We start from the raw sequence: 14142 nt of genomic DNA, 5'->3' as shown, positions 1-14142 counted from the left end.
TGCTATTTTTTATGTGATTGGGCGTCATTTGTTAGGGCTATTTGATCGGAAAACCTGATGTAAAAAGTTTCCCGAAAAGCCACATATTCTTTATACCAAATTATATCTGCTGCATTATTTTACAGAATGTTGGTGGAGCGGCTGCAGTGATGCGTCTCTCCAACAGCACCCTGGAGAGGCATGCTGGGAATGGACAATATACATATTTTGCATCCCTGTCTTTGACAAAGTGGTTACTGGCTTATCACAGGGTGGAATCAACGCTCACCTAAAACCCCACTGGTTGAGAGAAATTGTCTTTTTTTAGGCAAAATATGTGAGGTTTTCTGTGGTTGTTGGATGTGGGTCTGGTCAGTTTAGCTCAGAAAATGCTGCCTCGTCAATCTGCCGCCATAGACCTAATCCTGAGGCCGGCCTTGTGTTCATGTAATAACTCCTAAACACAACCCACCTCACTGTTCTCATGTTAATACTACTCCTAAACACAACCACCGTCACTGTGTCTCATGTTAATACTACTCCTAAACACAACCCACTCCACTGTGTCTCTTGTTAATACTACTCCTAAAACACAACCCACCATCACTGTGTCTCATGTTAATACTACTCCTAAACACACCCACCCATCACTGTGTCTCATGTTATACTACTCCTAAACACAACCCACCATCACTGTGTCTCATGTTAATACTACCCTAAACACAACCCACCATCACTGTGGTCTCATGTTATACTACTCCTAAACACAACCCACCACACTTGGTCTATGTTAAATACATCCTAAACACAACCCACCATCACGGTGGCTCTTAATATACTACTCCTTAAACACACCCACCATCACTGGTGCCTGTTAATACTACTCCTAAAACACAACCCACCACCACGGGCCGATGTAATAAACTACTCCTAAACACAACCCACCATCACTGTGGTCTCAGGTAATACTACTCCAAACACAACCCACCACACGGGGGCCAGTGTAATACTACGCCGAAACACAACCCACCAGCACGGGGGGTTAGCGCATTGGGGAAAAGACTGCCTAAAAGCGTCTGCGAAGGCATCAACGCAAGCAGCCGACGCTTACGGGCACTCGGGGGCGGAGAGCGCTGAAAATGTAGCAGTTGCGAAAGGCGGCCAGGGGGAAAACAACAGAAAGAAGACGTGCCCAGCGGGGAGATTACAACTAGAGCCGCCAGACTGGGCTGCAAGCACGTGGGGCGGAACTGGGTAGAGCGAACAAGCAGAGGAGAAGAGAAAAATACGTTACACGCACACACACACACCACACAACACATACACACACACACACGACCACACACACACACCACACAAGAGACACACCAAACAAACACAAACACCACAGGCGAACTCGAAAATGGGAAGTCATACAGTGGACTTGCACGTCCGCACAAATGAAGAAGTATGGACCTTTAAGTTCCTTCAAAAACCATGAGAAAATATAGAATTCTTCCTATTGACAAATGGAAAAACAGACAGAAGGCTTTCCGCTCGATGAAGCGCAAAACAACAATCCCTAACATGGACCCTTTATTGACGTTTCATAACCACATGAACAACGACTTAATCAAATAATGGTCTAACTACTATGTAAGACATAAAAAATACCTAACATTATGTCCCATGTCACACCTGAGTCCAACTTACAATCATCTACAACTCACTACTAACCTACATCTTACTCAGCAACAACAACACTGACACAGCACGCCACCAACGATCAATACCTATCACGACAATACTTTATATTATTCAACAACACCTATCTCACTATCTACACGGGCATCAAAGAGAACCTACTCGACACCACCAAACTAAACAACCCAACTAACATATCATTAGATCCAAGTTATCACAGTAGCCCTAACCACTAATCAACCTTATAAAGCGATAACCTTCAACAGACGAACACCCCGGGCCCAGAACAAGATTTGCGCTCGATTACAGGAGAAGAACCTTATCAGATCAGCTAGTCAAATGATGCCCACGGTCGATGGTGTGAAGTATATATCGAATAGAGTATGTGTAGCGGCTCGCAAGTAATGGCGAGGCGACTGATTGATGTGTACGTGGTGGTGATGTTAAAACAACAGAGGTAGCAGTGTAGAGTGAATGCAGTCCGCAACACACCTGGTGCCAACCTGGTAAATATCCGCCTAGCTAAGTGAGCACAAACACCACTGTATCTTGATATAGACCCACCCACGATGAGGCTCTGGTCGAAAGTGAGTGGCATCTTTGTAGGGAATAGGGTGATCCTTGGACGCACACCCTCCACAAAAAGGTATAACCTTTGGAGGCCAAATCAGGAACAACAACACTTAGAACATCAAGTAGTTAGGTTTGGAACCTTGCTGCTGTTACTGGACAGGCGTGACTTCGTACAGACAGACAGCAAGATTACGGTGTTTGTCCTCGTTGTGATGTGTGTTATTATGTGTGTTTGTGGAGCATGGTAGATGTATGTTATTATGCGGGTTGGCACCTGGTCCGATTGACTGATGGGACTATGTGCAGGCTGTTTATTGTTAACTTGTCTTCTTGAATTATGAATAAATGAAATAATACAATCAAATGGCTATCAACCACACATTTTTTGATGTGATAAGTTCTCCTTAAGGTACTGTAGGTACAATAGTGGCTTATTACTGTGGTGGTGTTAGGCCAACCTAATGAAGAGTAGGGTCATCAGTTTGCATAATAGAGATAGACCAACAGATACAAAAGATACCCCAGGTTAAGGTCATGTTTTCTGATGTATGAGATGTGGGTCGCTAAATTATAACTAGGATAGGTCAGATTATACGAGAGGAAACCTTGATGGAAAGGTAATATTTCTACATATAATAGTGGAAAATAGTTGTTCCAAAGTAGTGGTTTGTACCTGTTAAAACCCTGAGAAGGTGTGAGTGAGGGAAGGGGTTGTGCGGACTATGAGCAGTTCGTAGAGTGTGACCCAGGGTGAAATGCAACGTTAAACTTCACCTACTATGTTTGTAGGAAAACTAGAATTAAGAGTGTAGAGTATTAAGTAGTCAGTATAAAATCCTTATAAATCTGATTTTGTTTCGTAAAGAGTTCACACACAATAATCATAACACAGTTACACATCCTTAGTGTACTGATATCTCAAAATAGGCTGCATTTGGAAGAATTGTTTATTCAATGTCGACCGCTCAACGAGCAATGTCATCCTTAATATTAATACCTCTCGACCCAGAGTGGTTATTTAATAACTATCACCGAGATCGAATAGCATGAACTAACGTAGCGGCATTATGAACAGTCAATAAGAGAGCGCTGTTATTAAAACTGGTGGATTCACTCCTAGATTCAAGCAATTACTGCCATGCGTACACTTTCATGAGAACATGAGGTCGAATTGTTACAAAGAGAGTCCCCTCAGAATAGTGCAAGCACTTCATCGTTCCCTCATCAATGGAGTCCTTGCATGTGTGACAGATTGCAAGTCTGTAGCATCGCATAAAGCGTATCGATTTAGTCCTAATCGACTTGGTGACCTCCTCCAGTGAATATCACCATATGAAGGGGCACAAAATAGTAATGGTAACATGAGAGCAACTGATGCTAAGTCGGATGATGTGCTGGTATTCTATGAAGTGTAACAGTATGTATGGTGTAGACGAGATCGAGCTACAGTGGATGGTGGTTGTGTTAGGGCAGTCAGTATTGAAACATGAGCACAGTGATGGTGGGTTGGTTTAGGAGTTAGTGTGAACATATCGTAGACATCCTTTATTAAGGCTTCGTGGATGGGGTTCAAAGTCGGATGCTGCTCTCTTTTGAGTTAGAGCTTAGCTGAGTCAGTTTGAAACAAGAGACCACAATGATGTGTGGGTTGTGTATGGCGAGTCGTTTCTCCTACGTCTTTTGATTAGTCTCATCAGAGAGACAGCTGTCGTCGTTCTGGCTCTCTTTCGAATGACTCTCAAAGCATCGCTGTGGCGTTTCTTCAGTCCAGCCAAGTTCCGTACCGTGCTATTGATAGCCTGTGAGAGTTGTGTCCAGTCGAAATTAACTACCATCCATGCATACTCTCGACTTAACCATAGAGAGCTGTTGGTGGTTGTATCAAAGAGTCAGGGTGAGTAATCTGGAATCCCACGACTCTTCTATAGCGTAGAAGACGTCTATGGCGTTTAGTCAGCCCGTAGCGATGCAATGCCAGACGTCGTCAGATTCCAAGACCTGAATCTATCTCTGAAGGACGAAAACAAGTGTTAAGATGGTGGGTGTTGTGAGTCCGTAGTGTAGTCCAGTATCGATACTACTCTGCGTACTTTATCTATGTCATAGAACTCTCGGTGGTGCTATGCTGGGCGTGTCTGAGTACTATGTGAACTTCTCTCCTAATTAGAACTACAGAAGTAAATCAGAGGGAATAGAGAGAAAGATGAGTGCGATGTTCTACGTATCAGGCTGCTCGAAATGTTATAAACCTGGTGTCAGTCGATCTCCTCTCTAGTTATTAGCCTGAATTAACAAGGTGGCACAGTTCTGATCTCGCTCTATTTAGTAACCTGAGGTGTCAGCTCGATTGCTCCTCTCGTTTGAGATAATAAACAACCCTGATGGCCAGGGCTGTCAGACGATGCGCCTGACTCTGCTTGAAAAAAAGTGATTAACAGCTGGCGGAAGTTTGCCAGAGGTAGGTGAGACGGACCGGGATTGTGGTGTCAAGTCGATCTGCTTTGCGTGGTGTATTCGAGTACCTGTGTGGTGTTCAAGTCGAGGTTAATCTCCTCTACTTTACTGTAGCCTGAGGGTGCCAGTTGATCTGCTCTCTTTTTTGTAGTGCTAACCACGAGCATGAGGGCCGGAAAGAGACAAAAGGAAGTAGTGCAGCCTGTGCGATCTAGACCTCTCTCCTTTATTAGACCCTGGGTGTCAGTCATTCTGTCTCTCTTTATATAAAGACCTAGAGAGTGGTCCAGTCTGATCGGCTCTTCTTGGTCAAGTCAGAACAAGGACAAGCTCTATAAAGAAGTCTGGCAAGAGAGCATAAACAGGACTGGCAGTCAGGCTAGCCCTTCCATAACTTCGTCTATCATACCGTAAAATTAGACTGTCTATGATTATTACATATGTATTACTTACACTACAGAGCATTTGGAAAGATTCAGACCACTGTGACAGGCAATCAACTTTGTCCACACATTTTTGTTCGTTACAGCCTTTTAAATGTTTTACTTTTCGCGGAGCTTGCAGCTCAATCAAAGTATACAACTCTAAGCAATACCACCAGTTTAAAAAAAGGCAAAACAGGTTTATGGAATGTTTTAAAATATGGTGTATTTGTTGTACACAGACATATCAGAATGTTACAGAGAGTGATTGCAGGACCCATACAATTACTCAGTACAATTGTGATAGCACCAAATTTGTCAGTAATGATTACAGCAGCGAGTCTGTCTTGGGATTCTCTTGAGCATACGAGGCTGACAACGCGAGGTCACTCGAAGGAATCATTGGCAGAGAGTTGTCCGAGAGCCACTCCGTGGGCATTTGTCTTGGCTGCTGTGCTGTAGCGGTCGTTGTTCTTTTGGAGTAGGTGAACCTCGGGTCACCCCGGTCATGTGAGGTTCTGTGTCCTTCTGGAGCAGGTTTTCGTCAAGGCATCTCTCTGTCACTTTGCTCCGTTTCAGTGCGTTTCCCTCGATCCTGTGACCTAGTGTCTCCCAGTCTTCCTGCCACTGAAGGAGAACACATTCCCCCACAGCATGATGCTCCACCACCATGCTTCACCATAGGGATGTGCGCAGGTTTCCTCCGAGACGTGAAAACGTCTTGCGCATTATACAGAGCCGGGAACCGAGATATCAATCCTTCCTCTTACATTCAGACCGAAGGGGAAAGCCTTGTGGTTTTCTCATCTTCGAGAGTCCTTAGGGATGCCTTTAGCAAACTTCAAGCAGGCTGTCATGTGCCTGGGATTTTGACTGCAGGTGAAGGTGGGTAGAAACATCACAACATGTGGAACAAGTCAAGGGGTCTGAATACTTTCCGAATGGACTGTAACATATAACTGGAACTCAAGCTTGCCTAGGTCAGAAATACAATATTTTTCAACTTAACATTTTGAAAATATATTTTTAAGGTCCTTTTCTTATTCATCATTGTTTCAAAGTCATAACTGACCCTAGATGATTATAACTCCTACTCTAAGTTTGAATAGAGTAGTCCTGTGACTCAGTTGGTAGAGCATGGTGCATGGGTTCCATTCCTGCTGGGACTTCCCATACAAAAAATGTATTCAAACATGACTGTAATAGCAGTGAATTTGGATAAAAGTGTCTACTAGATGGCATATATTACTATATACTATTATAAACTGGGTAGTTTGGGTCCTGGATGCTGATTGGCTGAAACAGTCTATACTGTATATCAGACAATATACCACGGGTATGACGTAAAAATACGTGTTTATTGTTCTATTTATGTTGTTAACCAGTTTAAAATAAGCCGTGGTACAGTATATTAGCCACGTACCACAAACCCCGAGGTGCCTTATTTTAAACTGGTTACCAATGTACTTAGACCAGTAAATACAAATGTTAATACCYATGGTATACGGTCTGGTGTACCACGCCTTTCAGCTAATCAGCATTCACGGTTCAAACAACCCGGTTTATAATGGTCAATATTCCACACCTCCACAGGCATTATATCACTTAGTTTAAATATACAGGTCAAGATATATATGGTTTTTGTCAAACTTGTTCTTTTCAGGTCTTCTTCTTTCTGGGTTTGTTGTGTTCAGGTCTTCCTGGTTCTGGGTTTGTTGTGTTCGTGTCTTCTTGGTTCTGGGTTTGTTGTGTTCAGGTCTTCTTGGTTCTGGGTTTGTTGCGTTCAGGTCTTCTTGGTTCAGGGTTTGTTGACTATACTGTAGAGAACAGAGGAGTCCTCCTCAGCTGCTTGTGCTGCTGAAGAAAGAGAAGAAACAAAAATGAAACAAAGATATCAGCCCAAAATGGTGGCACCCTAAGGGCGCTGTCTAAAGTAGTGCATAAATAGGGAATAGAGGTGCCATTGGAACAGAAGAACAGTTCCTCAAAACCATCATCACATCACTCCTCATTATAGACATGTCATAGTAATTGTCCTGAGATGGCCATTGTTGGGTTCTAGTAATGGGTTCATAGTGGTCACTAAGGGTCAACTGTTTTTCTTATTGATGACATCTCCTACAATAAAACTGTAGCATATGAATGACCTTAATGCAGAATATGCTCACCTGTTGGCAGCACTGGGAGGTTGAATGTCAGAGCAGCGTACTGGACATCCTATCCTCTTCTGGGGCTGAGGCACTTGGACGGAGGAGCATAGAGGCACTTCCTGGTTTGGAGTGAGAGAAGTGGGACGCTGGCGTAGTGAACATCATCCTGGTCGTCTGTGGCTGCTGTCTGTGCCTGCAGAGAGGTCATGACCATGCCTGAGATGTTTGTCATACACTGGACTAGCGTCTCCCTGATGGAGAGAGAGGACAGACAACATGTGGAGTGGAAATGTTCCACAAAGCATAAACATTAATCACAGTCATCTTCTGATTCCAAACAGACTCACCTGTCCATCGTCTGCTGTGTCCTTGTGTTTGGAGGTGGATTGGAGGCTTTCTCCTGTTTTGTAAACAAATTGAATGAATGAATGAATTAATAATTATTGAATCTTCTAAATAAACAACAAAAAACACTCACCTGAACCACATGAGTCCAGAGAGACAGAGGATGAGAACCAGAACAAACACTGTGATTCCTACAGCTGCAGTCAGAACTGAGGTCTGTTTCCCTGTAATAAAATATGGATGATATGAGTCACAGCATGTTCTAATGAACTGAAATTATATGATAATAAAACAGAATAAGCAATGTATACTTGTTAATACTTGGGATTTTATAAAGCAAACCTGTAGTTATAAACAGAAGTGTAATTATCCAAAGTATAATTATTAAGATAATTTTGAAAAGTAATTTTGTATGAGGTATTAAAGATTAAACTTTACCTGCTACAATGATCATCAAGAGCTGTAGAGTTCATAGATCCTCTTCCATTCTGGGCCTCACAGTAATATTCTCCTCTGTCCTCAGAGATGATGTTAGTGATGCTGTAACTCTGTCCTGATCTTTTGGTGAGGTTACTCTTCTTGTACCAGGTGTATTTGTCCACAGGTGGGTTGGCATCACTGCTGCAGGTAGAGTCACTGAACTGCCCTCCACTATTTCACCAGAGGGACTGACTGACACTGAGGTGTTCTTTGGGCCATCTGGTGGACAATATGTAACACATTGTTCATACATAGAGCTTTACTGAGGAGCATCATGGAACTTGGACTAGATTGAAATAAGTTAAATATGACTTAAATATCGTGTTGATTCTCTGAACAAAAGAAGAGAAGGTTAGGTGTATTTACACTGAACGTCCACAGACACAGAAGAAGAGTTGAGACTCCCATATATGCTCTCAGCCTCACAGTAGTATTCTYCACTGTCCTCAGAGTTAATGTTGGTGATGAGGAAGGTGTTTTCAGATCCTGTCAGTGAAGCTCCATTCTTCTTGTACCAGGTGTATTTATCCACWGGTGGGTTGGCATCACTGCTGCAGGTCAGATTCACTGAACTGCCCTCCACTATTTCACCAGAGGGACTGACTGACACTGTGGTGTTCTTTGGGCCATCTGGTAAAGGAGAATATGTCAGAGGGTCAGGACTGTAGTATACTACCTCAAATGACGTCATGTCAAAAATAAATTATTTCTAAATTCCGAGAACTATCACTTACACAAAACGTGTACAATAATACATTTGGAGATCATTTAGGATTTGAGTGTCTACTAAACTATTCTTCAACTGTTTGAGGTACTGACTATAGTCTAACTATAGACATGCATAAATCTATGAAATTGTGTGTAATTTCTATGTAATGATGAATATTGATAGATAAAGCAGTAATACCCTTCTCATTGATATTAAATGATTGATATTTTCTAAGTGGAATAGTAGTTTCATTCATACTCACACACTGCAGGAGAGTGGAGAGCCTCATGGTGTTCTACARYACAGGAGTAACTGTCCRCAGAATGACCCAACACTACTAGGGTATTACTAGAGTATTGTTGGGGAGTAGGCTCATCGAGACGTTGTCCGTTCTTGTACCAGATGTAGRTGGGGTTGTCAGTCAGAGTACATGTGGTGCTACAGGTCAGTGTTCTCTGTCCCTCTGCAGCAGGAGTCACCTTCATCTGCAGACCTGAAACAATATGTATAAAACCTCATGCACCTCTGTGTTAACAGGATGGTCAATATATTTTCTCCTGTAATTCAATATGATTTACAGTTGTATCATACAGTGTAGTATTACCTGTGACAGACAGAGTTGGTCCTGGGAAACTACGACCCCATTCAATGTTGTTTGTTTTAAAGGTGAAGCGATACTCAGCTGAGTCCTCCTCTCTCAGATCTGAGATTCTCAGGGTGAAGGGACCTCTGTATGTTCCAGTGTACTCCACACGACCTGCATACCCTGGGTCTGTGGTTAGGTCTTCAGGGGTTGTCGTATCACTTCTAAACCAGAATGATGATGTGGTGGAATAATAACCAACATAAGTACAGGATATGTCCACTGTTGACCCCTTCAAGACACATATTCTCCTCTTGGTGTAAGTCACTCTGCTGCAGCTCTGACCCTGAACACCTGAAACACAGTGACATAACAAGAGGTCACCTGGATAATATTCTCACTTCTTTCTAGAAATGCTAACAGTTCTCAWATTACATAGTGAAACCAACACACACACATAAATACATTTTATACAGTTTTACAGTKATGTATTAGTGACAGATCTATTTTGTTTTTGCTTTGGGGAGGATTGTGTGGTTTTTTACATTCAGCCCAGGACCTCCACATCAGGCTTCTTCACCTGCGGGATCATCTGAGAACAGCCACCCAGACAGCTGATGAAACCGAGGAGTATTTCTGTCTGTGATGAAGCCCTTTTGTTGGATAAAACTCAGTCTGATTGGCTGGGCCTGGTTCCCCAGTGGGTGGGCCTATGCCCTCCCAAGCCCACCCATGGTTGTGACCCTGCCCAGTCATGTGAAATCTATAGATTAGGGCCTAATGAATTTATTTCAACTGACTGATTTCCTTATATGAACTGTAACTCAATAAAATGGTTGAAATTGTTGCATGTTGCGTTTATATTTTTGTTCAATATAATTGTATATGTATCTATGTAAAACATAGGGACCGACATGGAAATAAGTCCCCGAATTTATTGTGCAATCCTGCTCACTTAAAAAATATTGTTTTATGTTTGTATTTTTTTAACGACAAATAAAATCAATCAGTCAGTCAATCCAAACTGAGCTGCAGACATTTGATGAACGGAAAGAGACTTTGTTACAAAACACCAACAAGTGTAATGACATTCGGAGATTGTCAAGCCTTCAATACTGGGTAAGACTACAAGGTAGGGAGGGATGTGTTCTCTGTCAAGCCTAATACTGGGTAAGACTACAAGGTAGGGAGGATGTGTTCTTCTGTCCAGATTACATGTCTTTTTATTGTGGTGTTGAAAACACAAACCATGACATTGAAGTGGCCGAAGTTGGTCTGCTTTGTTTATTGGTTGTGTGCTGCATTGGCACAGAAACCTGTTGGTGGAAAATGTGTTGCATATATTTTGTATATGATCGCAGTGTAATGGAACAGGCAGGGTGAGCTTGTCTGTGGTGGTCGGGAACCCTCAAACTTCTGGCCCGTAGCCCTGCGTAGCATCGATCATGCCACAACAGCAGGATGAAGTGACAAAGTCGGTATTCACGTTTATAAAGGCAGGGTCGCAACAGTTATTCTTATTTGAGGTCGTAAACATTATTTTGAGTTCATTCGGAGGGGGGAGGGTGTTCAATTGATTTTACAGTACAAAGGGAGGGTAATGTGAAAATATTTTTTTCTTTGGAGACCAGTCCTGTCTAGTCTCCCAGCAAAATTTGATCTGTCCCTTAATAAAGAAACACTCACACACTGCAGGAGAGAGGAGATCCTCATGGCCTTTTACAGCACAGGAGTAGCTGTCTTTACTGTTACTGTAGACTGGGTCTTTGTACTGGGGGGAGGTGCTCTCATCTAGATGTTGTCCGTTCTTGTACCAGATATAGATGGGGTTGGGGTTACTCAGAGTACAGGTGGTGATACAGGTCAGTGTCTTATACTCTGAATACTGTTCAGGAGTCACCTTCACCTGAAAACCTGAATTAAAGGAGAACAAAAAAAGGGTACATGGTTCAGAATTGGTGTGAGTTAATTATTAACATCATGAGTCTTCACAACTGTATAATGTGGTATGTAGTGTTACCTGTGACAGTCAAAGTTGTTCCATGGAAGCTGTACCCCCATCTTGCCTCATCAGTTGTAAATCTGAACTTGTACTCAGTTGAGTCACTCTCTCTCAGGTCTGTGATTCTCAGGGTGGAGTCCTTTTCTGTTTGTCGATGGTATTCCACACGATCTGCATACTCTGAGTCCTGGATCAGGTCTTTAGTTACACCAGACTTCCATTTGTTGAACCAGGATACTTCTGTGACGTTTTGCCAACTGGGATGTGTGTAAAAGCATGATATGTCCACTGTTGACCCTTTCAAAGCACAGATACTCTGATGGGTGTAAGTCACATTCATACAGCTCTCACCCACAACACCTGAAACAAAATGTATGGTGTGTGTTTGTGTTGTGTGTGTGTGTGTGTGTGTGTTGTGTGTGTGTGTGTGTGTGTGTGTGTGTGTGATTCACTTGCTGTTTACTCAAGCTTGGGGTATAGGAGCTATATTGAACCTGGTGGTCAGTCTTTAGGCTGCTGTACAGGTTGACGGACCGTAGAGGATTGAACATTTATCTCCTATATTTGGGGTTCTGAGAATAAAACAGCTTCACAACAATCAATGTAGAAATATGTGTTTACAGTTCTACAATCTGTTCAATAAGTGGTTGTTGTTGATGATGATGATATGTTGTATTTCACCAGCTGGTGAGTTGTTGTTTATGTTTCTAAGACTGCAGGGTGGGAGATGTAACAATGGCTTTGAGAACAGCAGGAAGTGTGTTGGTGGTCTTTTTCTGGTCTGTGGCAGGTATGGTCCCTTTCATAACTGTTTTAGTGCTCCTGTTTTCTTTACAAACATGTCTAAAATATTAAGAGTCATAATGTTATTATGTTGATCTGTTTGTCGTATCTACTTCATTTATATAGTGTTCTTTCACTCCTCATTGAGAGATGCTTACTGTGGTTCCATTCACACTCAACTCAGCAACTATGCACAACAATGTGGACACAACCTTCTTTATTGTGACCATTTTGCTTAATTGTGATTCCCTTGTGTTTGTGTGACTGTGTGTTTCAGTGGTACTGGGTCAGGATGGCTGGAGTGTGACTTACACCCCTCGAGAATCTGTACCTTGAGGGGTCAACAGTGATCTTACCTGCTCTTACACATATCCCAGTGGTACAGTCACAACAACCTCCTGGTTCACTGAAGGGGGACTGGGTAGAAACCTGAAGATCTAGGTCACGGACCCAGAGTATCAGGTCGTCTGAGTAGTATCATGGGGATAAGAAGAAAGACTGTACCTGGAATCACAGACCTGAGAGAGAGCTCAGCACCACAGTCAGTTAATATTAACAGATCAGGAAGGGGGACATATACTGGCAAACTTGGAGTGAAGTTGTCTGTCACAGAGTAAAGTAAATACTTTTTATTTGAGTTCAATTAGTTCTGGACAATTGTTGTGGGTGGTGTATGTATTAGTCTGTATAACATAGGATTTCTTCCATCTTTGTATTAGAGTGATAGTCAGTGATAAAGGATTTACAGTGATTTGTTTTTTCTCCAGGTCTCAGGTGAAGTGACTGGTGGACATCAGGATAAGACACTGACCTGTACACCACCTGTACTCTGACTGACAACCCCACCTACATCTGGTACAAGAACGGACAACATCTAGATGAGAGCACCTCCCCCAGTACAAAGAACTCAGTCTCCAGCAACCTTGATGCGTTATCCTGTGCTGTAAAAGGCCATGAGGATCTCCACTCTCCTGCAGTTGTGAGTGTCATTTAATACATTATACTGTGTGTTGGTTTCACTTTGTCATTTGAGAACTTTTAGCATTTCTAGAAAGAACTGAGAATATAATCCAGTTGACTCTTGTTTATGTCACTGTGTTTCAGGGTTCAGGGTCAGGACTGCAACAAGTGACTTACACCAGAGGAGAATCTGTGTCTTAAAGGGGTCAACAGTGGACATATCCTGTACTTATGTTGTTATAATAAGTCAAATCATCACTTTGGTTTATCCTAAACGGAGTCTAGTTGGACTAATAGTTGACACCTGAGACCTAACCAGAACCCAGGGTATGCAGGTCGTGTGCAGTACACTGGAAAGAGAGAGTGGAACATATGAAGGTCCCTCCTCCCTGAGAATCACAGATCTGAGAGAGGAGGACTCAGCTGAGTATCGCTTCACTTTTAAAACAAACAACTTTGAATGGGTCATAGTTTTCCCAGGAACAACTCTGTCTGTCACAGGTAATACTACACTGTATGATACAACTGTAAATCATATTGAATTACAGGAGAAAATAATTAACCATCCTGTTGACACAGAGGTGTATGTGGTTTTATTACATATTGTTTCAGGTCTGCAGGTGAAGGTGACTCCTGCTGCAGAGGGACAGAAGACACTGACTGTAGCACCACCTGTACTCTGACTCGACCCCACCTACATCTGGTCAAAGAACGGACAACGTTAGATGAGCCACTTCCGGAATACTCTGTCAATAGTTATTATTCAGACAGCTACTCCTGTGCTGTAAAAGGCCATGAGGATCTCACTCTCCTGCAGTGTTGTGAGTATGAATGAAACTAGTATTGTATGTGGTATCATTTAGAACCAATAAGAATGTATTACTTTCTCTATCAATATTCTTAACTAATATATTGGAATGATAAACAGTTTAATGATGTATGTACATGTATGTTAATATTTGTTTAAATTCAAAATGAACCTGTCCAATACATTTAAAACATTTAGTCTCATTATCGTT

The 14142-nt window shown here is 42.3% G+C and overlaps 1 protein-coding gene and 1 long non-coding RNA gene across 2 annotated transcripts in view; both read right to left on the bottom strand.

The window, feature by feature from the left end:
• Nucleotides 1-11734, bottom strand: part of LOC112076369 (B-cell receptor CD22-like) — a 22372-nt gene extending 10638 nt beyond the window's left edge. The window contains exons 1-5 of the mRNA XM_070441288.1: nt 11399-11734; nt 11065-11292; nt 9400-9732; nt 9058-9288; nt 8453-8716 (exon numbers count right to left, since the gene is read on the bottom strand). Coding sequence (XP_070297389.1) covers nt 8453-8716; nt 9058-9288; nt 9400-9732; nt 11065-11292; nt 11399-11720 — 1378 coding nt within the window. The 5' untranslated portion in view covers nt 11721-11734. The remainder of the gene's footprint in view (nt 1-8452; nt 8717-9057; nt 9289-9399; nt 9733-11064; nt 11293-11398) is intronic.
• On the bottom strand, nt 6817-7330 carry LOC139025997 (uncharacterized). The gene is made up of 2 exons (XR_011477696.1): nt 7280-7330; nt 6817-6968 (listed from the first exon to the last, which is right to left on the bottom strand). It is a non-coding gene; the product is annotated as an uncharacterized lncRNA (long non-coding RNA).
• Nucleotides 11735-14142: the final 2408 nt, after the last annotated feature.

This window comes from Salvelinus sp. IW2-2015, unplaced genomic scaffold (genome assembly GCF_002910315.2).
Source record: "Salvelinus sp. IW2-2015 unplaced genomic scaffold, ASM291031v2 Un_scaffold3708, whole genome shotgun sequence".
NCBI lineage: Eukaryota > Metazoa > Chordata > Actinopteri > Salmoniformes > Salmonidae > Salvelinus > Salvelinus sp. IW2-2015.
Note: the sequence above shows the minus strand (reverse complement) of the source record. Positions and strands in the feature narration are given on the sequence as shown.